The sequence below is a fragment of the Balaenoptera acutorostrata genome, chromosome 14 (genome assembly GCF_949987535.1).
Source record: "Balaenoptera acutorostrata chromosome 14, mBalAcu1.1, whole genome shotgun sequence".
In the NCBI taxonomy this organism is placed as follows: Eukaryota; Metazoa; Chordata; class Mammalia; order Artiodactyla; family Balaenopteridae; genus Balaenoptera; species Balaenoptera acutorostrata.
In genome coordinates, this window is record NC_080077.1 from 14,109,313 (window position 1) to 14,133,357 (window position 24,045).

At 38.9% G+C, this 24,045-nt stretch overlaps 2 protein-coding genes across 15 annotated transcripts in view; one reads left to right on the top strand and one right to left on the bottom strand.

Annotated features, from left to right (window-relative positions):
• Positions 1-24,045, top strand: part of SYNE1 (spectrin repeat containing nuclear envelope protein 1) — a 463,872-nt gene that overhangs the window by 44,912 nt on the left and 394,915 nt on the right. The window lies entirely within an intron of this gene.
• Positions 14,695-15,898, bottom strand: LOC130704716 (AP-3 complex subunit sigma-1). Its single transcript, XM_057527521.1, has one exon. It carries the CDS (start codon positions 15,770-15,772, stop codon positions 15,191-15,193), a length of 582 nt encoding a protein of 193 aa, XP_057383504.1. The 5' UTR covers positions 15,773-15,898; the 3' UTR covers positions 14,695-15,190.

Sequence of the window (24,045 nt, forward strand, 5' to 3'; positions counted from 1 at the left end):
TGTTTTTCCTTATAATTTTTCTCTATACATTCTACAATGCATGTGCATTTTTTGCATGACATTTTTAATAGGACGTTTTTATTTAAATCATACTTCTGTATGTCAGTTATACATTCTGTGGCCATTATACGATTTTACTGTATTAACTACCATTTTTACATTATCTGTGGGGTTTTAGATTTATACTTTCCACTAAGAAAATAATTAGGTCAACACTTTCTTATGTTGGCGTTCCCGTGTACCTTTGATCAGTCTCTGTTTTCTTGTGGAAAATCTACACAAAAGGCAGCTTTTTATTCTAACTGAACGTTTTAGTGGTCTGTGCTGAGTCCAGTTTTCTTAATTTAGTTTTCCTCTTAGTATTCATTTTTTTCTCATTCCTCTCTATTCCTAATTTTTCTAAAAACACTGATTTTAATTTTGAGACACAGTGGAGTACTGACATCTTGTCTTTGTTTCATGTTCACATGGCTTTTCCCAGCTTGACTGCTGACTACCCTGGTTCATTATTGTCAAAACTACATTTATAGGCATCCGGTTGTCTTTGTGTTGCGATTTTCAGTGACGATGTGTAGTATGTCGTTTGAGGTGGCTAAATTCTCTCATTTTGAAATGACACTTCCATGTTTCCTGGGTTGTTTCACAGATGAGCCCCTGACTGTTTCTCTGAGCAGTGCTTACCAGCTGCTCGGGGTTCTTGTTCATACAGCTCCTGTACAGAGGTCTTTCCAAACTTTTAAACTAATGGGAAGCACTGAGGGAATTATTTAGCTTGTGAATTTCATTTTTTTATTCCAATGGGACTAGAATGCAGTTATTTTCATATGAATTTTTGACCCCCTAGATTGGTACAAAGGTAGAAGCTGAGTCTTTGCTTGTTGTGGAATAAGTAAAACTACTTCTTTTTATCTACCTCCAGTAACTTTCTATTCCAAACCTATGCTTACTCCACAGCAGTTACTTAAAGTGTGACTGTTGTGATCAAGTCTACAAGCCTTAGCCTTGGCCACACACCATCAATAATACAATCTCCATGTTTAAGACGAAGATCATTTTGCATCATAGGGTGAAAACAAAGTTGTGGTTTCGGTCGTGGAGATAATATAGATGGAGTCACAATAACAAAAAAACAAACAACCCAATCCAAAAATGGACAGAAGACCTAAATAGACATTTCTCCAAAGAAGATATACAGATGGCCAACAAACACATGAAAGAATGCTCAACATCATTAGAGAAATGCAAATCAAAACTACAGTGAGATATCATCTCACACCGGTCAGAATGGCCATCATCAAAAAATCTAGAAACAGTAAATGCTGGAGAGGGTGTGGAGAAAAGGGAACCCTCTTGCACTGTTGGTGGGAATGTAAATTGATACAGCCACTATGGAGAACAGTATGGAGGTTCCTTAAAAAACTAAAAATAGAACTACCATACGACCCAGCAATCCCACTACTGGGCATATACCCTGAGAAAACCATCATTCAAAAAGAGTCATGTACCAGAATGTTCATTGCAGCTCTATTTACAATAGCCAGGACATGGAAGCAACCTAAGTGTCCATCATCGGATGAATGGATAAAGAAGATGTGGCACATATATACAATGGAATATTACTCAGCCATAAAAAGAAACGAAACGGAGTTATTTGTAGTGAGGTGGATGGAGTTAGCATCTGTCATACAGAGTGAAGTAAGTCAGAAAGAGAAAAACAAATACAGTATGCTAACACATATATGTGGAATCTAAGGGAAAAAAAAAAAGGTCGTGAAGAACCTAGTGGCAAGACAGGAATAAAGACACAGACCTACTAGAGGTCCTACAGACCTACAGACTTGAGGATATGGGGAGGGGGAAGGGTAAGATGTGACAAAGAGAGAGAGTGGCATGGACATATATACACTACCAAACGTGAAATAGATAGCTGGTGGGAAGCAACCGCATAGCACAGGGAGATCAGCTCTGTGCTTTGTGACCACCTAGAGGTGTGGAATAGGGAGGGCGGGAGGGAGGGAGATGCAAGAGGGAAGAGATATGGGAACATATATGTATGTGTAGCTGACTTACTTTGTTATAAAGCAGAAACTAACACACCATTGTAAAGCAATTATACTCCAATAAAGATGTTAAAAAAATATATAGATGGAGCCATACATCCATACTAACATGTGTTTATGTTTTACAAAAGCCTTCATGAATTATCTAGCTCTATTACATTTTGGTTTATACCCCAGGAGGAACTAGAAGGGAAAGAATTATAAACAGTACCCCAGTGGTTGACAAAAATGTAGGGATAGATATTCCCCTCAAGTTCCTGGGGAAAGGTTTTAATGAAATACAAAGTAACTAAATCGGTAGAAAATAGGCAGCTTACTTAGATGGATACTTTGTATCGATCTTTGAAGATCAAGTTCTTATTGTGGGTGGGAGAAGCTTAACAGGAAGATGAAATAAGTAGAATCGGTCCTTAGAGTATACCAATATACCATTGTTACTTTGTCCCAGAAGTTCTGTATTCCCTCAAGATGTACAAGCCATGCATCTGTACTTTTCCTCCAGCCTTCCCTATCTCCCTAATATTAGGGGGACAACACAGGGTCATGGTTAAGAATGCAGGCTCTGTGGTCATCCTGCTGGAATGTGACTCTCTCCACTGCTACTTAGTTGTGCAACCTTGGAGTTATTTAACTTCTCTCTACCTCTGTTTGCTCATGGGTATCATGAAAAGGATAGACTTCTTGATTTGTCATGAGGATTAAATGTTTATCCATGTCAAGTGCCCAGAACACAAATTAGTATGTTCAATAAACGTTAGCTATTGCATTACAGGAGCACTTAAGTGCAATAAATTCAACGTCATCGGGCTTCCCTGGTGGCGCAGTGGTTGAGAATCTGCCTGCCAATGCAGGGGACACGGGTTCGAGCCCTGGTGTGGGAAGATCCCACATGCCGCGGAGCAACTAGGCCCGTGAGCCACAACTACTGAGCCTGCGCGTCTGGAGCCTGTGCTCTGCAACAAGAGAGGCCGCGATAGTGAGAGGCCCGCGCACCGCGATGAAGAGTGGCCCCCGCTTGCCGCAACTGGAGAAAGCCCTCGCACAGAAACGAAGACCCAACACAGCCAAAAATAAATAAATAAATTTAAATTCAACGTCATCCATCGAACCTGAAAGGGTTGGGAGAAAGAGAATAGACATTGATCCAGGTGGTACTGGTGATTCTGCCAGTTTTTCCCCTGGCTCTGGAGGGGCTCTGAGATGAGTGAGATGGGAGTCCAGGGCCTGCGTTTCCCTCAGGTAGTCTCAGCATCCACTTACCTCTTAGTGCGGGCATCTCATCTCCCTGAGGATGATTCTAGGCTTAAAGATATGCAATTTTCATATGAGGTGACCAGCACAAGCTAAGTATGTCAAGTTATGAAATTGCCTTCGCTTGACTGTTTTAGACCCACAAAATTAGCAGTTTCATGTGGTTCAACCTAACAAGCTATCAAGCGCTCAGCTGGAAAACTCTTGGGTTTTGCCTTGCTTTAGAATCTAATTACTGAGAAAGATAAGACATTATGTATTTTTTTATCACTGCCCGCACCCCCTCCCCATGGAATATGTTTTCTGTTTTTCTCCTTCGTTATGTGGTTATGTCTATTTTCAAGGCAATGTTGGGTAGTGGAAATATGTTTTTGATGACACCTGATCTCCAATCCATCCCTACTTCTGCACTCTCTGCCCCAGGGCTCTTACACGGTCTAATCCACCCACATCTGCTCTCGGAAAAGGACCTAATAAATTCAGTCATGCAGAGGAACAGATGACAAATAAGGCCTAGTGCTCTCCTCCAAGAAACATGCAGATTTCAATAACCACCATCCTCTGTAAGAGGGCATGAATCACAGATAATAGACTGAAAGGCTCTACTGTGTCACTGGAAGCTTTGGTGGGGTTGGAGGCTGACAGTGGGGATTTGAGGCAGGGGAATTTCTGGAACTTGTAAAAACAAATATGCCCTGTTTCCCAGTCTCTGGAGGTAGGGAGTTCTCTGTTTCTCTAATTTTTCTGATAAAGAGTTTAAGACTGCATGTTGGGATTGTGGTAATAAAATAGATAACACTTATAGATTTCATATTATTCTACACAATCCTCGCAATAACCTTAGGAAGCTGGTGGACACTATTATTATCCTCATTTTAGAAATAAGGCAATGGAGACTTAACAGCAGTGAGGTAACTTGCTCAAGGCCATTCAACTAGTAATGGTAGAGCTGTTGATGCAAAGCCTGCAACTATGGGTTGAGGGGTATGAGAAAGAGAATATTGATTATAATGGTCCTACAGGCCCCTCCCCTCTAAGCTTCCTTGATTTTAAGATGCGACCATGAGGCCAAGGTGTACTGAAAGCTCTGGCTCACTCTGGTTCTTTAATAAGGGTCACTATTTAGAATCTGAGTACAGCTAATTTATAATATATTTTAATGTATTCCCTTTTAGTGCAAAATAGGTTTTAGTTTGGTAAATATATTACTAGACAGCAGCTTATTTATTGTTATCAATAAAATAATTACAAATGTAGAATTAGATTTGTAACACTTCAAAAGCCCTCTACTCTGATAAAAGTACTCATTTAATTCTAATAGCACTCCATGATTTTGTCCATATTTATAACCAAACAAATGCTAGATATAATGATCTGACAAAAAAACCAATTTAAAATATTGAATGATTCCACCCTTCCACGAAGTATTTAGAAACAATGAAATACATTTTCATTGCAGAATTATGAATATCAGCAAATGTTGCAAAGGCCACAATGTAAGTGGCCAGTAGTGTTTGAAGTGCAAGGAACTGATATAAACACAATTATGCTAAAAAGAAAGTATAACCTTTGTGTTTGGGGCTATTAATAAGTATATATATTATGAGTCATCATTTATTTGTCAAGAAAAGAAGTATAATTTTCTAGAAATTAATAAATAAAAACCAGTTTCTTATGAGACCACTTGCAGCTTTAAATTATATTTTGTGCTGTATTATTTGCGAATCAAGATAGCCATTTACATTTTAAAAGCCTTTTGAAACCAGACATTATTAGAATAAATTATCACAAGGTGATATAACATGATTTCCTTCTGAATTTCCTGCTGAGATAACTTCATATTTGCAGCTGTTCAGGACCGTCATAAATTATAAATTTGGTCTTTCTTTTTAAATTTAACACAATGTATATGTGTGTCTACACACACACACACACACACACACACAAACACAAAGCTCTTTAAGCACTTTTATGGAGTGAGGGGGGCTAGCTATGAGGAAAAATAGGTAAATATTGATGTTATTAATACAAGGAAGGATGTGAGAACAAGGGCCCTGGATGATTCTTAGGCTGGTGGACACTGTACCCTTTAAGAAATATCAAGGGAGAGTTAGGAGGTGTTTGAACTAAAAATTGAATGGGATTAGTCTGAGGATAAACGGAATGAAAGCACACCATTGTAAAGTAGTATACTCCAATAAAGATGTTAAAAAAAATGGTGATTGAGGTGGAGAATTGGGGCCAGGAGAGGCTTAGCTCAGCGGTGGGACCCACCACACTGTACCCATGTATTTGTATGGTCATTTCCTGCCCTGAAGTTGCTGCTGGATCCTCTTAGGATGCAGCAGGCACTAAAGAAGTTTTGTGGAATATTTGTGGAGTGGCAGCATTCCTTGCAGGCTCAGAGACGCCTGTAGTGATCTGGCCTCTCTCTCGGAGGACCGGCTGGGAGTTCAGTCGGCTGGGGGCACTGGGGGCCCTGGTGGCTCCTGGAGAAGCCCCCCCTCTGCCCCTGGCCCAGCAGACGGCGCAGGAAAGTGCTAGCCCGCAGGCCATAGGTCCTTCAGCCTGGAGTTGGCCAGGAATTCAGTTCCTTGTGAGGGCCACGTGGGGGACAGTCTCGGGCAAGCAGTTCTTTGCACCCCTGGGTTCACACATCAGTGGCTCCTGAGACCTTCTTGGACAGCTTCTCAAATACTTCCACTGTGACTAGACCTGCGAGGGTAGATTTTAGTAGCATTTACCATGTGAAGAAAAACTAGTAAATGAAGAAAGTGACAAATTATTTAAGTGTTTTGCACCTAGAGGGGTGGGATAGGGAGGGTGGGAGGGAGGCTCAAGAGGGAGGGGCTATGGGGATATACGTATGCATATAGCTGATTCTCTTTGTTATATACAACAGACACTAACACAGCATTGTGAAGCAGTTATACTCCAATAAAGATGTATTAAAAACAAGAAAAGCCAAGGAACATTGACATTACAGGTGTTGGTGGATGCCCCACATTAAGGGCTGGATAACCTTCCCGCACATGCTTAACGCTGCGTGCACGGACATCCTGGTTACCGATGGCTCTGTAACGAGCTACAGAAACCTCACAGCAGAAAACATTATGCTCAAGCACTTTGTAGATCAGGAATCTAGACAGGCTTCCAGAGAGATGGCTTGTCTCTGCTCCACAGTGTCTGGGGCCTCAGCCAGAAGACCTGAACCCTGGAGGCTGCAACCATCGCACAGCTCTCTTACCACATCTGGCAGCTGATTGGCTCTTGGCTGAGACTTTAGCTGGAGCACCTGCCTGTGGCTTGTCCATGTGGCCTGATCATCCTGTAAACATAGGGGCTGGGTTCCCGGGGCAGGTGACTGAGAGAGAGAGAGAGAGAGAGAGACAACCAGGGAAAAGCCTTTTTGCCTCTAAGACCCAGACTCAGAAGTCACAGGGCATCACTCCTGATACACCCTCCTTGTCACAGCAGGTCGCCAAAGCTCTCCCAATTTCGAGGGGAAGAAAAGTAGCCTTTACCTCCTCGTGGGGTAATAGTAGCAAGGTTCTGGAAGAGCAGGGAGGAACAGAAATACTGTTGTCTTTTTCAGAAAATGCAATCCTCCACAAAATGATGGAAAAAGGAAACATTCTTATGTTACTAACTTTAAACCAGTGAAGCCTATTTAGTGAGAAGCGGCAGGTGAAGCATCATTATACTTGTAGATTTACATTTCTCGGTGTTAGGCATGGGAAGTCAAATCTCTTCTGAAACAAATCAGAATATTAAGTAATATCCATTTCTAAAGACTTAAGAGGTTTTTAAGTGGATAAACTAGAAATAAAATGTGGCTCTTACTGTTTAAAACTGTTCATGAAATAAGTAGTGAAGTGACAGTGACAAAAAATATTATTTTATGAATAATATATAAATATTATAGAAGAGATATATACATAGTTCTTAGAGGTCAAAATTCTTAATTTTGAAAGTTAATAGGAAAGCAAGACGATAGACTTCACAGGGCTAGCCAGCCCCAAAACCTCCAAAGTAGGGAAACTTGAAATCAAAGTCAGAACATTGGAATTGAAGAATATGATTTTACATCTCATGAGTTTAACAAAAGAAAAAAAACTTTGCTCTGGTTTTGCTGCTGATAATAGGAAGGAACTGATTCTGCTGTCTAGATTTGTATATTTAATAGAAAGGATGACACTTTACAAATACACAAGCCTACACGGACACACACATACACCCACACCCACACCAGCCCTGTGTCACATTATAGTTAGCATATTCAGGGAAGGAAAATGCAGTAAGTAAAGATGTGGGGCTGTTCGAAGAACTGCTTGTTTCTGGCATTTACTTTCTAAGTGAGGCCTATTAGTCGTCTTCTAAGTAGGTAAGATACTGTAAAGTATTTTTAAAAAGTAAATTATATGTATTTTTTGCCATATTGCTTGCAAAGCTAAAGAAAAACAAAACACTCAGTGAAGAGCTCCATTCAGTGGTATCACTGGGAGATGTGATACCAGTGAACAGAGCTCTGCAGTCCAAAGCTGGTCTGAAAAATTATAATGATCTGAAATATTTCAGTGTTAGAAAATGGCTTTGATCTAAAATATCACAACCATGTCCGTTGTTTTCATGGATCTTGATAGGTTTTCTTTATCAGCAGCAGTATACCCAGCCTTTTGCAAAGTGTGTGATAGTTGTGTCCATATTTCTGCCTGCAGTCATGGGCTCTAGCTCAGCTATGTGACTTTTCTGAGGCTTGACATTCAGTATAGCTCCTAATAAAATCCTTCCGGTTATTGAACTTGCAACAGGTTTTGTTTTGTTTTAATTTATTTAATTAATTAATTTATTTTTGGCTGTGTTGGGTCTTCATTGCTGCCTGCGGGCTTTCTCTAGTTGCAGCGAGCAGGGGCTACTTTTGTTGTGGTGCACGGTCTTCTCATTGCGGTGGCTTCTCTTATTGCGGAGCACGGGCTCTAGGTGTGCGGACTTCAGTAGTTGTGGCTCGCGGGCTCTAGAGCGCAGGCTCAGTAGTTGTGGCTCACGGACTTAGTTGCTCTGCTGCATGTGGGATCTTCCCGGACCAGGGCTCGAACCCGTGTCTGCTGCATTGGCAGGCGGATTCCCAACCACTGCGCCACCAGGGAAGCCCGCAACAGGTTTTATTCTTGGTAAAAAATAAAAAGCATCTCATTATCCCCCATGATTGTGAATAGCCTTCCTAGCCAAAGCTTGATTTCATTTAAAGAAAAGACAAGAAAATCCCTTTTTAATGTATGAAAGATTAGGATTGACAATTGAAAGCTGGCATTTTATGTATTCCTCAATTTGTTTTTAAAAAGCCCTTCTTGTATAAAAAGGTTAGTATAAAACATATTTGCTTTGCTCACAGTCTGTTTTCCGTAGATCTTTTGCGAATGCTCAATTATTAAGTCAAATTGTATCTCCATTTCCTCTGCTTGCTTTGAGGGTTATCTACTCATCTTTACTATTATTGGACTAAATAGGAATTAGATTTGGGGAAACCCAGAGACAAAGCCGGATTTTTCCACTGATTTTTGACAGTCCGCTTTGGGAGAGTGTAAGATAATTTCCATACTTCCTCTAGCTCATTTCAATAGGAAGGTCAAGAATATGGCCATCTATTTTTATACTGGCTGTGACCCAAAGTATCTTATCAAGGTTTTGAAAGCCCTTTGGTCTGTGTGTCATCGTGTCACTTGGAAATACCTGTGTCTTTTGGGGAGAGCCACCACTGCGTAGTAGTGATTCTTTAGTTACTTACCTCTGACAAATTTAGGAATGTATACCTTAGAAATTATTTTGATGGAAAAATGACTAGGTGTAGAGACGTGAACGCACCAAGTTGCAAAGGATTAGTCATCAAGAATCTAGCGTATAATGTACTCTTAGGAACTGATTGAAACAAACAAAAAATAACATCATATAACTATATGAGAAAGTTGTCCTGTGCATAACAGAACTCAAAAATCAAAACCCGAGTATGTGCTAATAGTTCTGCCAAAAAATACCTACTAATCAGTTATTCTGTGTCTGTGCTGTGAGCTGTGGCACCCTAACATGTTGCCTCCTCTGGACCACCTGAACATCCTCTTATGCATAACAATTTTTACTTATTTTGGATATACCCTAAAGCTACATAATGTGAATATATACCAAAAACTGCACACAGCAAACAGCTAATGTGGATTAGATTTAACATTAGTAGAGAAAGACGGGTTGGTACATATTAAAAAAAAAAAAAGAAAGAAGGAAAGAAAAAGAAACCACAGTAGGAACAATTAAATAGCTGACTGATTGGCTACCAGAAAGACATGCACGGGCATGTTTGCCGATTAGTCAAGGTCCACTTTGTTCTTATTTGGTGGATTATGCAAGAGTCGTTTCCCAGAACATTACTGATAATGCTGCAGGAGTTATAAGAGAAACTTTGTTTAAACTGGGTATTTTTAAAGAGTTTATATTCACATCAAGTTGCTCAGATGGAGAGTAATAATAATATTAATAAAGTTTACCATAGATTAAGTACTCATTATCTTCCAGGCCCTTTGCTGTATATTTTACACAGGTGTTGACCGTTTAACTCCCCAGCAACCCTGTGAGGTAGCTGCTACTACTTTCCCCATTTTAGTGGTAAGGAAACTAGCACCCAGATAGGTTAAGAAACTTGCTCAAGGTCACACAGCTAGTAAGTGGTAGGAAACCTAGGTTGTTCTGACTCCGAAGAACATGTTTATTCCTATGACATTGCAGTCTAAAAATGGAGAGACATCTTAGATGATGACTGATCTATATTGAGATGCAATATCACTGCTCTCTTGACTGTTATTGGCAATTAACATAATGGCATTATCATACATATATTTTAAGGATCTAAAGCACTGGGTTTTTAAAAAAAATAAATTTATTTATTTTATTTTTGGCTGTGTTGGGTCTTTGTTGCTGCGCACAGGCTTTCTCTAGTTGCGGCGAGCAGGGGCTACTGTTCATCGCGGTGCGCGGGCTTCTCATTGTGGTGGCGTCTCTTGTTGTGGAGCACGGGCTCTAGGCATGCAGGCTTCAGTAGTTGTGGCACGTGGGCTCAGTAGTTGTGGCTCACGGGTTCTAGAGCGCAGGCTCAGTAGCTGAGCCCGGTGCATGGGCTTAGTTGCTCCGCGGCATGTGGGATCTTCCTGGACCAGGACTTGAACCCGTGTCCCCTGCATTGGCAGGCAGATTCTTAACCAGTGCGCCACCAGGGAAGCCCCTAAAGCACTGGGTTTTAAACTTCGTTTGGGTAAGAGTCGCATGAGGAGTGTGTCTAAGGCTTGTCTGAGAGGTTCTCAAGCAGGGTTGAGCTTGGGGACACCTTTGCCTTACAAAGGTGTTGACCCATTTCTTAGACACTCTCCAAAGTCATGTGCAAATATATAAGTATATATATATATGATATAGATGATGTATATAGCTATGATATGTGATATATAAAAATATTATATATCTATATCTATATCTATATCTATATCTATATCTCAACATAGTAGATATTGTCTCTCTTCTTCATTTTTCCTCTATTCTGCGGCTCAAGTTGTAATTGCAAACTGGTGTCAGTGTCCACTTTCACAGGTCGGAATCAGGAGATTCTTGCATCTGGGCCTTCTTGTCATTTCTTATTGAGAAGCTGTAATTGGTGAAGAGATGACTTGGAGCTTGGATGAATATCGTTAAAGTTTTACCTTTTTCTTCTCTTTTTTTTTTTTGTAAATTTAAAATATATTCTGTGGTTCCAACAGGTGATACAGAGCTTCAGTGAGAGTCTGCTGTGTTTGAAAATGAACCCGTTCTGTTTCTTAGTCATAGAACTCAGCCTTCTGGGATAAATGTTATTTTAGGATAGGCAGGTGCTATTATCACAATTAGTTTGTTAATCTTAGTCCGTTTTTTAAAAAAATGATTGACCTGATTCTCAAACATATGTATTAGAGTACTAGGGTAATGCACTTTTATAGGGAAATCCTCAGCAAATTCATACAGAAAAGTTATTATTTATGAAAGTCCCAAGGTTACATGCTTAACATTTTTTGAGGATGAGCTTTCTAAAAGCTTCCTGAACATTTATTTCCATATTCAAAATTGGAGAATGGTAGTTCGGGGCTATTGGAGGGAAGGAGAATTGTGAGAAATGGAATCCAACCTACTTTTTCATCCTTTCTCTCTAGTATAGTTTCCTAAACCACCTCTAACTCACCCTTAGAAAGTATTCCTTTCTTTATTTCTCATTACCAGAGGCAACTGAGCAAGGTGTTGTCTAATTAGAGCAACTGATGATGAGGAGTGAATGACAAGAAGACCTACCCTTCCCGTTAGGTGTTTGCATTCCTGAAATGTTTATTAGACCAAAGACTTCTCCCTGCTTCAGAATTTGTGGCTGAGATATGTTTCACTGGTGAACTTTCCCTGCATACTCTAGGAAGCCAAATGACTAGGAAGACACACCAACACACAAAACCCATTTAACACAAAACAACAAAGAGCAAAATTCACGGAATCAGTTTTATTTTATAGTTTTTGGCATTACATTAATTGATTCTCTTTATCTCTGCTCTCTTCCCTTTTCAGTGAACTCTTCAACCCCTGGCAGTAAGTGAGCTGTCCTTAGGGAAAGACTTTTCCTTCAGTTCATCTTTCCAACTGTAGAGGAAAGAGCTTTGGGGTATTGAGCAATGATGAGCACCCTTTCTGACTCTCTGTGGCTAACTGGTTTTGTGACATTGGGCAGGTCGCAGACGTGAGCTAACCCGTACACAGTGCTCTAATTCTAGAATTCTGTTATTCTAGGAGTCCCCTTATTCTGTTTGTTTGCTTTGAAGCCGTTCCTGTGTAATTTCTCCTGTAAGACATGTGAAATGAGCAGTTTTACAAGAAGCAGGTCATCTGTGACCGAACTACGACTGAACTGAATTGTTCTAACAGCTAGGTAGATGGTTGTGCATTTTGGATACATGTAATTAATGGACCTCACCTTTAACCAGGGAAATGAGACGAACAGATCACCAGTTGACAAAATTGGCAAAAATACGAACATACTTTGGTTTCTAGAAATTTCATTGTATGTAGATTGTAGTAAAAATTACCTTGATTGTCATGCCTATTACAGCAAAATGCTTAGTATTGTAAGGACAATGGAAATATTATTCAGACACTTTAAGGAATGTCACTAAGGATGTAGACATTTTATTTTTAAAAATACAATTTCTGTTTGCCTTCTCAGATGCCTGAGGCAAAAAGCCAGTCCAAGATTGTGATTTTGAAGATACCCTCCTTCCCCCTCCCTGCCTTATTCAGGAAGTTGCTGAGAAGAGTTTTGTCATTGTACCTACAAATATGATAATCTCTTCACAAGGGCATTGTGAAAAATTTGTGATGATGCACAAACTAGCCTTAAATTTTTTAAAAAATCCATTAAAAATAACAAGTTAGTTGTACACAGCAAGTAAGCAGGAAACAAATTTAAAAGTAAGTAGAGTCACATGTTATGTTTTCCTTTTTAAATTATTTAAGAAACTAAAATGCTGATATTCTCTTAACCAGAGATAATGCCCCTCTGTCATAGTAATTGGTCCAACACAAATACAGATTTAATTAGTTGTGTTTCTAAGAACTGTTTCCCTTCTTCCCTCCTGTGGGCACGTCACAGTCCCAAATTTTGCAAATAAGTGAAATCACACTGTTTTTCATAAGAAGGGAACATGCGTGCTTTCTTCTCTTGTTAGGATAAAAAGGTATATACATGTAAAAATTAAATATATAGATTTCCCCTTCATCCTGTAGCTCTTATGAAATGTCGTTGAAGGACTGTAGGTGTGTGGCTCTAATTTCTGGGATGCTGCAGGATTCATGCACGCACACATATACACTTCATTTTCTAAGGAATCTCAGAGCTTTCTTGTTTCTGCGCAGTGAGTTTTCCTTTCTTCTTTTGATTTTCCTTTCTGATGTGCTGTCTAAACTAGAGTTCATGGACAAGGCCGTTGTGTAAAAAGCAAGACTAGCATATGGTAGCACATATATATGGAATCTAAGAAAGAAAAAAAAAAAAGGTCATGAAGAACCTGGGGCAAGACGGGAATAAAGACACAGACCTACTAGAGAATGGACTTGAGGATATGGGGAGGGGGAGGGGTGAGATGTGACAAAGTGAGAGAGTGGCATGGACGTAGATACACTACCAAATGTAAAATAGATAGCTGGTGGGATGCAGCCGCATAGCACAGGGAGATCAGCTCGGTGCTTTGTGACCACCTAGAGGGGTGGGATAGGGAGGGTGGGAGGGAGGGAGACGCAAGAGGGAAGAGATATGGGGACATATGTATATGTATAACTGATTCACTTTGTTGTAAAGCAGAAACTAACACACCATTGTAAAGCAATTATACTCCAATAAAGATGTTTAAAAAAAAAAAAAGCAAGACTATTAATGGGTACTTTGTTTCCCATTCTTAAGCAATCTCAGAAGACAAGAAAACAGCCTTTGCATTAGGTATATTGGGTTAAGAGGAATCTCAGAACTGAACACATTGTAAGGTAAAGTTTGCTGGTTAAATTTATTGCAACTAGGCAGCTGAGATGAATTGTCAATTGAAAAAAATCTCTGTATTCCTACATGGGTCCCAAAAGTCCAGATTAAGAAACAGATTAAAGAAGTAATTTGATTTCTGAGCCAGACCCTTCCTTCCCTTCTCCTAGTTTTCCAACCACAGGGCTGAAAATCACCTTGTTCATCCCTTCCTGAGACTGGGCAGAGAGGTCTCACACAAATCCCTCCAGATCGGGGCCTGATCAGGGAGAGGGTCCTGGGTAACCATTTACCTGCTGACAGTCTCCATACCGCTGTGGGGAGGAGTTGGGTTTTTTTCCTTTTCATTGATGTGGGCAACACAGGAAAGATTTCTTTCCTTGATACTGGGGACTGAACCTTCCGAGACAGCTCTATGAATTTGTAGGAGGAAATGGATCTCATCCTTTCAGTTGCCTCTGATTGGAGGAACAGTTACTAGAGTCTGTGAGTCTGACTTTCTGGTGGGAGCAGGTGAAACACACTGCCCATCCCAAATTTGTTTGAGGTGAAGGAAGAGAAGGACCCAGCACCGTTCCTTGTGCTGTGAGGAGACACTAGAGATTCAAGATGGCCTCAGTGAGCCCAGCTCCTAGAGATGCTAAGGCTGGGCATCCCCAAAAGGTTCAAGTTGACAACTTTGTTCTTTTTTTTTTTTTTTTTTTTTTTTTTTTTTTAACAGTGATAAAATATACTTTTATTTACTTCTTTGAGTCCGAGGGTCTTAAAAAATTTATTGCTAAAGTAGATACCAGGCAAACAGAACGGTGCTTTAGAAGTCCAGTTACCTTGGAGTTTATTTAAACTAAGAGAAAAAGGTCATAATGTTTTCATGCAATACATACTTCGTTCTTTAAATAACAATTCTGACAAATAACAGAAAGAATTAAGGAATGTTGTATTTGTGATCCATATAAAACACCAACATTTTAGGTTATACATAATTTAAAGAAATGTCCCAAACACTTTTCAAAATACTGTAGTAGCCAATACATAGAGGCATGCCTTAGGTGGCCATAGGAATGCAGTTTATAAAATAAAGAAAAAAATCACACTGTAACTACTCAATTTCTTCAAAAATCACTGAGCAACAAAAGCAACAATGAACTTCCACACTGATTTTACATAACTTCTATACAGTACCTTGACTTAAATCCAAGAGCAAAAGTTAAGACTCTCCTCCTCTATTTTTGGTACACAACTGCATGGTAAACTTAGATGACTTTTCCCCCGGATTTTACCTGGGAGTGGCCTTTTAAATTTTTTATTTAAAAGAGGGCAGGTTTGGCACTTTTATACTGATGTCACCAATGTTAATATTTCTTGGGATCTCAGGAAGATTCATATTCTTTACAGCTGATACAGCACGGGCTGGAGCTCCCGCTAAGCCAGCCTCAGATTTCTCCAGTTTATTTTGTGCATCAATTTGTGTAACAATCTCATTCATGTTGGTCTCCAATACCATTCCCCCCATCACCATTTCTGCAAGAATATTGTGAACCTTGTCTACATGGAAAATTAAATCCAGTTCACAGACGTTTTCAAAACACTTGTCTAATGTTTCCACAAATACTTGAATTAGATCTAAAATGCCAAGTTCACTTTCTGAAGAATCCACACAGAAGACAAAATATAATGTTGCATAATGTCTATAAATCAGTTTGTTGTCAGATCCTCCAATTAATAATCCTCCTTCTAGGAAATTACAAACATTTTCATCTCTCTTAGATACCAAATGGAATGTCTCCCTGATGATTTGCTGTTGTGTATCTTCACTGTAGGGTTGGTAGAACTTGGAGAGCCGCGGCTTCCCGTGGTTGTTAAAGATTAGGATCGCCTTGATCATGGCTGAGCCGGGCCGACCGGGTGGGAGCTGGGGGCCAGGGCGGGGGCGGGCGCGCGAGCCTCGCCTTGGGATCTCGCTGGCGATCCTTCCCCACCCGCCCCCTCCCGCACACGCGCGCGCGCCCCCGCGCGCCGACAACTTTGTTCTTCAACAACCTCTTTGTTTTCCATGGGCCTCAGTGACTTCCTCATCTACCTGATCCTAAATGCACAGGTAACTCCCTGGTTATTCTGTGCTTATGAAAGGAGCTGAAAATTATACACAGAGATGGAAGAGCACACACTTGGAATGTGAGAGTAAACGTTATACAGGTTTTGAACAATCAAATATCTATATAAAACAGGGAAAGTAATAGTAATTTAACTTTTATATTATCATGTTTAGTCTTGAGCAAGAGTTCTTAAAAATAGAGAGAAACTATAAGACTGTATTTTCTATTTATGTTGCTGTGACTTCATGATAATTCATTTAGTTATTGTTAATGACTAAAAAATTGAAGAATTCAGTGGGGTTGTCAGACAGGGTTTAGACAACGCTGAAATAATTACTAGACTTGCACTTTTTGTTTTAAAATTATTTCAGTAACAAAATTGTGAATCAGAAGAGTGACTATTTATAGACTGAAATCACTAAGAACACATCTTCATGACAGGCTAAGATCGTATTTGTATCACTTATAAATTAATGAAGGGCTGTTTATTTCATCAAAGTAGGGCCTCAAGCCATGTTTCCACAGCTGCTTTATTAGCATAGAAAGCCAAAGAAACACATCTTTGCCATCAATGAGATGAGTTTTCCATTCCCAAATTGTTGTAGACTGAGCATAAGAATTTGCACTGCCAGGCTTACCTCCAAGAAGATCCCTGAATTATGTATGGCCCTCGACTGTCAAGAGTATTTAAGAGTATTTTGGATGCAGCCTGTGTATATTGTTTTTTCTTCCTCTCTCCTGTTCTTCGCATTCCTAACACCGATTACTAACCTGTGTTTCTATTACAGCTATGCAAATTAACGTCATTTTTGATAGTGTAATTATTATTTAAAAAAATTTTTTTAACTTGGTCTTTTCCCTTTTAAAATAAAGAGTTATTTATTTTTAAATTTTTATTTAACAATACAGCTAGACTGTATGCTAAACACTGTTTTGTATGCTTTTAGGGGTATTATGTTATCTTCCTAGCAACCTTATGAGGCAGGTGGTATTATTATCCCCATTTTACAGATGAGGAAACTGAAAGGTGGAGAGTCTAAGTAACCTGCCCAAGAGGTGGAGCTGGAGCTTAGACCAGGCATTTTGGATACATGCTGCTAACTGCTGTGCCAGAGTTTCGTGTAGCTTATGATCCACGTGGTGATTCCCACACTTGACTGTCCATAAGAATCACCCGGAAGTCTTGTCAAACCAGGTTGCTGATCAGATTCTGCAGGTCTGGATGAGAGCTGGGGAATGTAGATTTCTAACAAGTTCCCAGGTGATGCTGTGAAGGCACTTGGAGAACCACTGATCCATCATCGTATTGAGACCACAGGAAATAAATAGCTAATTTATTAATGTTGCTTAAGCCTCATTATAATAATTGAAAATATTAGCTTTTAGAAATAGGAGCTCTTTGCAGCTCGAAATCTTTCTGTTTAAAAATTACCCCTGGAATTCATGCTTATCTCACTGTTTTGTTTTGTGTTTTTTTAAAATGGGATTTATTTATTTATTTATTTATTTTTGGCTGTGTTGGGTCTTCGTTTCTGTGCGAGGGCTTTCTCTAGTTGTGGCAAGCGGGGGCCACTCTTCATCGCGGTGCGCGGGCCTCTCACTGTCGCGGCCTCTCCTGTTGCGGAGCACAGGCTCCAGACGCGCAGGCTCAGTAATTGTAGCTCATGGGCCTAGTTGCTCCGCGGCATGTGGGATCCTCCCAGACCAGGGCTCGAACCCGTGTCCCTCGCATTGGCAGGCAGACTCTCAACCACTGCGCCACCAGGGAAGCCCTTATCTCACTGTTTTAAACACCACTTTTTATTTAAGTAATCGCAAGCCTTATTTCACATGTTTTAAAAGCCATTTTGTGAATTGCTGGTTTATATCTTTGCTTAACAATGTAATAGGATAGAAAGGTTTTTTTCATTGATTTCATTTGAAATATTTGCTATTATATTTTGGGCAAATATTTTCCCCATATGCTATTTGCCTTTAATTATGGTTATGATTTGTTGACTGTGCATTTTTTATTTTTATGCAATGAAATCTCTCCCTCTTCTGTTACTTTTAGGCCTAGAATATCTTTCTTCATTTAGTAAACATAGATATTGACACATTTTTCTGGTAGTTGTTATAGTTGCTTTATTCTCTTTAATTCCCTAACCCAGTTGTAATTTATTTTGGGGCAAAGTGAGGCTGTAAATGGATTTTTCTGTTTAATTTGCCTTCTAGTTTTCCTTTGTCCATTCACTAAGTAATCTTTCTTATTTTTAAATTGTCTAGAGTTGCTTTCAGGACTGTGTATTCCATTCCATTCTGTGTTTTGTTCCTTCTCTGTTATCACACTGTTTGAATTAATTGAGCTCTTTATTGTATTTTAATATTTGGTAGGGTGAGACTCCGGCTCTCCTCATCACTATGTTTATCTTTTATAACCAAGACTATCTTTGTTAAGGAATTGGATCTCCCTCCTTTTTTTTCAGAAAGCAGGTAGGAAGCTGTTTTTTTTGACAACTCAGTAAACATCACTAACTTCTTGGATTTTGGGGAAATATCTATAGATTCAAGGCAACTGTTATAGTAACTACTTGGCATTGGTACAGCAGGAGAGTTTCAGACTAAAAACATCATGAAGAAGAAAAAATATTCTTTTATCCTTCTCTGTTGCCTTTGCTTCAAGGAATGGTAAGAAGGGAGGCAAAGAATTCAGTAGAGGCGTTCAAAGTACCTGTTATATATACTTCATCATAGGCTTGTAGAACAATCCACTAATAAAGGTCTTTGCCATTAAAGAAAACTATGAATTATGTAGGTTAGGCAAACAGAAGAATGTACACTTTTATATTATTATGAGAAAGGAAAATCTATTTCATTGACGAAGAGTTAGCATGGTTTGGTTAATATTTAAAATAATGTGTAGGAAACCAAATGACACTTTATAGCACCACAAAAAAACCCAAGAGATTGTTTTTCTACCACTGAGATTATAGCCTTAAATGATGAAGAGTCTCTCATAACTGCATTTGTTTGTGAAATTAATATTTGAGTCAGGCCAAGCTCTGTGTGGAGTGATGCTGTAAGGACACCTTGCTGGAAATGAGCCTGTGGTTTCTCTTCCTGCCTGATGTCCATTTGGCATCCACACTCTTTTGATAATTCCACTAAGCCTTATCCTAGAGTGCTGTGAATTGGAGGTGTACTGCCAAAAATGCTATTTTAACCATGCTTTTAATATAATTTGAAAGGTGATGAATTGGACTCAAATTGCCTCTGAATCTATATTTTCCTGCTCTTGTGTCTTCCTGGGTCCCTTTTTCACTTCCTTCCTATCACACTTCTTTGTTGTAGCTATTTTTTGACGTGGATTTTGTTTTTTACAAATTTCTTTATTTTCTTTATTTAATTTTGGCTGCATTGGGTCTTCGTTGCTGTACGCGGGCTTTCTGTAGTTGCGGTGAGTGAGGGCTACTCTTGGTTGTGGTGTGCGGCCTTCTCACTGCGGTGTCTTCTCTTGTTGCGGACCATGGGCTCCAGGCACGCGGGCTTGAGTAGTTGTGGCACGTGGGCTCAGTAGTTGTGGCTTGCGGGCTCTAGAGCGCAGGCTCAGTAGTTGTGGTGCACAGGCTTAGTTGCTCCGCGGCATGTGGGATCTTCCCGGACCAGGGCTCGAACTGGTGTCCCCTGTATTGGCAGGCAGATTCTTAACCGCTGTGTCACCATGGAAGCCCTAATGGATTTTCTTTTCTCCATGCTGGTATTGTTTCTTCCTGAAAAGAAACAATATTGCCCTTGAGAGTGCAAACTGAAAGTAAAAGGGAAGGTCATGCTGGTTGCTTGCTCCAGCGAGAGAGCAGAGAGAACATGTTATTCTCAAACAAACCAGCATCTTTGTCTTGCCTACCTCTTTCCCTGTTGCCCTTTCTCTCTGTTTTTAAAAAAATTTTTAATTAAAGTATAGTTGTTGCACAGTATTATATGTTACAGGTGTACAATATAGTGATTCACAATTTTTAAAGGTTATACTCCATTTATAGTTATTATACAATATTGACTATATTTTCTGTGTTGTACAATATATCCTTGTAGCCTATTTTATACCTAATAATTTATAACTCTTAATTCCCTACCCCTATACTGCCCCTCTCCCCTTTCCTCTCCTCCTGGTAATCACTAGTTTGTTCTCTATATCTGTGAGTCTACTTCTTTTTTGTTATATTCACTAGTTTGTTGTATTTTTTAGATTCCACATATAAGCAATATCCTACAGTATTTGTCTTTCTCTGTCTGGCTTATTTCACTAAGCATAATGCCCTCTGAGTCCATCTGTGTTACTGCAAATGGCAAAATTTCATTCTTTTTGACAGTTGAGAAGTATTCCGTTGTATATATATATACCACATCTTCTTTATCCATTCATCTGCTGATGGACCCTTGGGTTGCAGCAACTGAAGTGCCCTTTCTCTCTTATCTCAATGGGCTGGGTTGCCATGTGCACCACAGGTTCAAGCTTTGGGAGCAGTAAAATAAAATGGAAGCTGCTATGTCTGCATGATGTTTCTTCCCCTTCCACACACACACACACACACACACACACGTGCGCGCGCGCGCACACACACACACACACACACACACACACACACAACTGTACTGTTGGAGGGGAAGATACTTTTCTCGGATGTGAAGGGGCTAAGTTTACAAGGTTAGGTTTAAGATCCATGTCTTCTTCCTCTGTTCTCTTTGCCCTCCTTTGCCCCCCCCAAGTCATCAATATACCTAGTCTGCACCTAATTTGTGTGCAATAAATCTTTCTTAAAGTCAATTAAGAAACTCGGTGCTCCTTTAGGACTACAAACCCTGTTTAACCTAACTTTTCATCCCCACAATTCTTTGCCCTTAGTCAGCACTGAGGCACTGCTTATGGAATGGAAATAAGGTTTAAATGAGAAATTTGAAAGGATAAGACATCCTATTTGTAAATCTATTTTTAATTATTTTCATCTTATTTCTTTTCTACCATTGCTTAGAAATATATCCTTCCTTAGAGTTGTTTTATTTATTTTTTTCTTTCATCAAGGCAAGTGTCTGAATAAGAGGACATTTTGAAGCGATATAAAGTTTAGCCACCTAATTAAATCATTACAGTGATGCTGTAGGGCTCATGTTACTATTTTCATCTCTATTTTACATATGAGTCAACTGAGGCGTAAAACGGCTGAGTCACCTTTCTAAGGTCTCACAGTGAATGTTGATGCTGGGATTCCAAATCAGGTCTTTTTTACTCCCAGAGCCCAAAATTTACTTCTGAGAAAATTGATTATTCCATTTTTGCCTCTACTGAACTGTAGGGACTTTTTTCTAAGTCGTGGTAATAGCCAACATTCTTTATAAACAAACTTTTGGGATTAACAAATTTCATATCACAGTAAACATTCGTTACTCTAAATGGGACAGAAAAATGAAAACAATCCCGTTGCTAATTTTGTTGTGTCACTTAACAGGCATGAGTATGGCTACAACTGTTTTCTATTTTGCCTCGAGATCCCAGGTCAAGGAATTATTTTATTCTAGCCTGCAGAGACCCACAAATCTGTAAACATTTCTTGCTTGGGGATCTAGTCTTAAATTGCCTTAGGAAGCATAACATGGAACTTCTGAAATACTCTTTGTGGATTCTTGCACGTGTATTTGTTTATTTTTTGTATGGCTTTAAGTAATTTAAAGCCACACAAAAAATAATTATTTAAATAATGTAAAATCTTTCCAATATTGTTTGCATATAAATATATATATTTAAAAGTGTGACTTCCTTAGCAACTTGCTATAATGTGTATTTCTAATACGGTAATTATAACTTTTAGTGTGTGTTCCACAATATTAGACATTTGGAAAAAAATTCAGCAAACTCAAAAAACAAATTAGAAATAAACCAGATTATATCGTGTAAATATAACTATGAGAAACTAAATGCCAATGTAATATTGTTTACAAAATATTCATTGAATTTCTTTCTCTCAGATTCTAAAATTAAAACTTTACATATATATCTAAGGTTAAAATTGGGGACTTGGAATAAATTGAATGATTTTTTTCAATTAAAAAAGCCTTTAAAGTTATTAAGATTTTAACATAATAAGAATGCCTGAATTCCTAAATGCCGACTGAAAAAGGTGTCATTTTTTTTTCCCCTGAAAATGCATCTGAAGCACTTTTTATAAATTGATGTGAAAACTGTCTTTGTTGAAACCCTGGCGTTAGGGAGCAGTGCATGTGGTCAGTAAGCAGGGGGTAAGGCTAAAGAATGAGAGAAGAAGAATATGCTTTTATAGAGGTGTTGCTATAGGGATACTTTAAGGACAGTGCTGCAAGGAGAGTTGAAAGTTCCCTTGGTGAAAGCTGTGTTTGGTTTAGATACTGATTGAATTGGGACAACTCCCAAAAGCCACCATAAAAGGTGGAATATGATAAAAACAACCTTCAAGACTCCTGGTGCGATAAAAGGTATTATTTGTTGTTGTTGCCTTTGTGTGTGTGTGTGTGCATGCGTATACTCTTTCTTCTGATATAATTCCTGTCTGGATCCCTGGTACAAAAAACTGATATTACGTAGAGAAGATTTTAAAACAACTCAAGTGAAATATTTTTTTTCTTCCTATTTTATCTGAACCTGAAACTGATAGAAGTGAAATGAATACTACTGATTTATGCTCATGATTTTGGGAAACCTAAAACCATTTAGTGAAATGGTTATTCACTAAACCATTTATAGTGAAAGCCTGAATTGTGGAAATTTGCTAGGAATGCTAAGATAAGATAAAAGCCAAATTTTAAAACAAATTTAGATGATTTACATTTAATTATTTTTAAGAGATGGTTTCTAAAAGTTAAGACATCAGTGTTATAAGCATTTATGATAGAGCTAAATATCTTCAAATTAGTGACCAAAATATTCTTGAAGCCTCAATCTCAAGTCAAAAATTTGTCATAGTCTATTATGGCTTATTTTGTTTTTTTACTTCCAGTTTTATTATTTTTAAATTCTAATTTTAAAAGCACACTGACTTATATCTTTATGTGAATGTAATGGAATTCTTTCATCATATTTTTAATTTTGTTTTTAGACTTCTTATAAAATATGAGGATGACTCAAAATTTCTCCTCCGTACTGTTGTGTGTAGATTCTAGAGGGTGGTAACCAGATGCACCCAACTTTGCTTCTGGAGTCCTAACAATTTTTCCTCAGTGGTGACCCCCCAGAACATACTTAGGTAGCTGCGCCATTTTACTTACCTGGAAACAAATGTAGATACAGTAGCAAGTCTTATGCTGGTGTTTGGCTACCTGGAATATACTGTTAATAAATTCCTCTTGATATATGTTCTGGTGATTTCCAAAGTTTTATATAAAATGTACCATGCATTTTTATAGCTGATTGAAACTTGGAATCTGGTGTTTGGTTATATATAAAAACACCAAAATCTTACATTTTTATATATATTTACCAAAACATATGTTTCCTTTATCTAACAAATAACTTTTATTTAGTTGATTGTTCTGAGTTTCCTTGAAATAATTCAGTTGAAATAGTGCACTTATTTAAATTTATACCAATTTAAAATATTGGGGGCTTCCCTGGTGGCGCAGTGGTTGAGAATCTGCCTGCCAATGCAGAGGACACGGGTTCGAGCCCTGGTCTGGGAAGATCCCACATGCTGCGGAGCAACTAGGCCCGTGAGCCACAACTACTGAGCCTGCACGTCTGGAGCCTGCGCTCCGCAACAAGAGAGGCCGCGATAGTGAGAGGCCCGCGCACCGCGATGAAGTGTGGCCCCCGCTTGCCGCAACTAGAGAAAGCCCTCGCACAGAAACGAAGACCCAACACAGCCAAAAAATAAATAAATAAATAAATAAATAATCCTTCCCTCTACTTAAAAAAAAAAAAAAAAAATTGGGCGGTGGGGTGGAGAAAATGAACAGAAACCTCTTTGCCTTTTCCCAAGGATATAATTAAAATAACCATATCAAAAAAATTACAATAACTTCTTTTTATATTGGGAGAGTCTTTATTCTGCTTATTACCTCT

Coding starts and splice junctions, on each gene's coding strand:
- LOC130704716 (XM_057527521.1), bottom strand. CDS start 15,772: ATGATCAAGGCGATCCTAATCTTTAACAACCACGGGAAGCCGCGGCTC.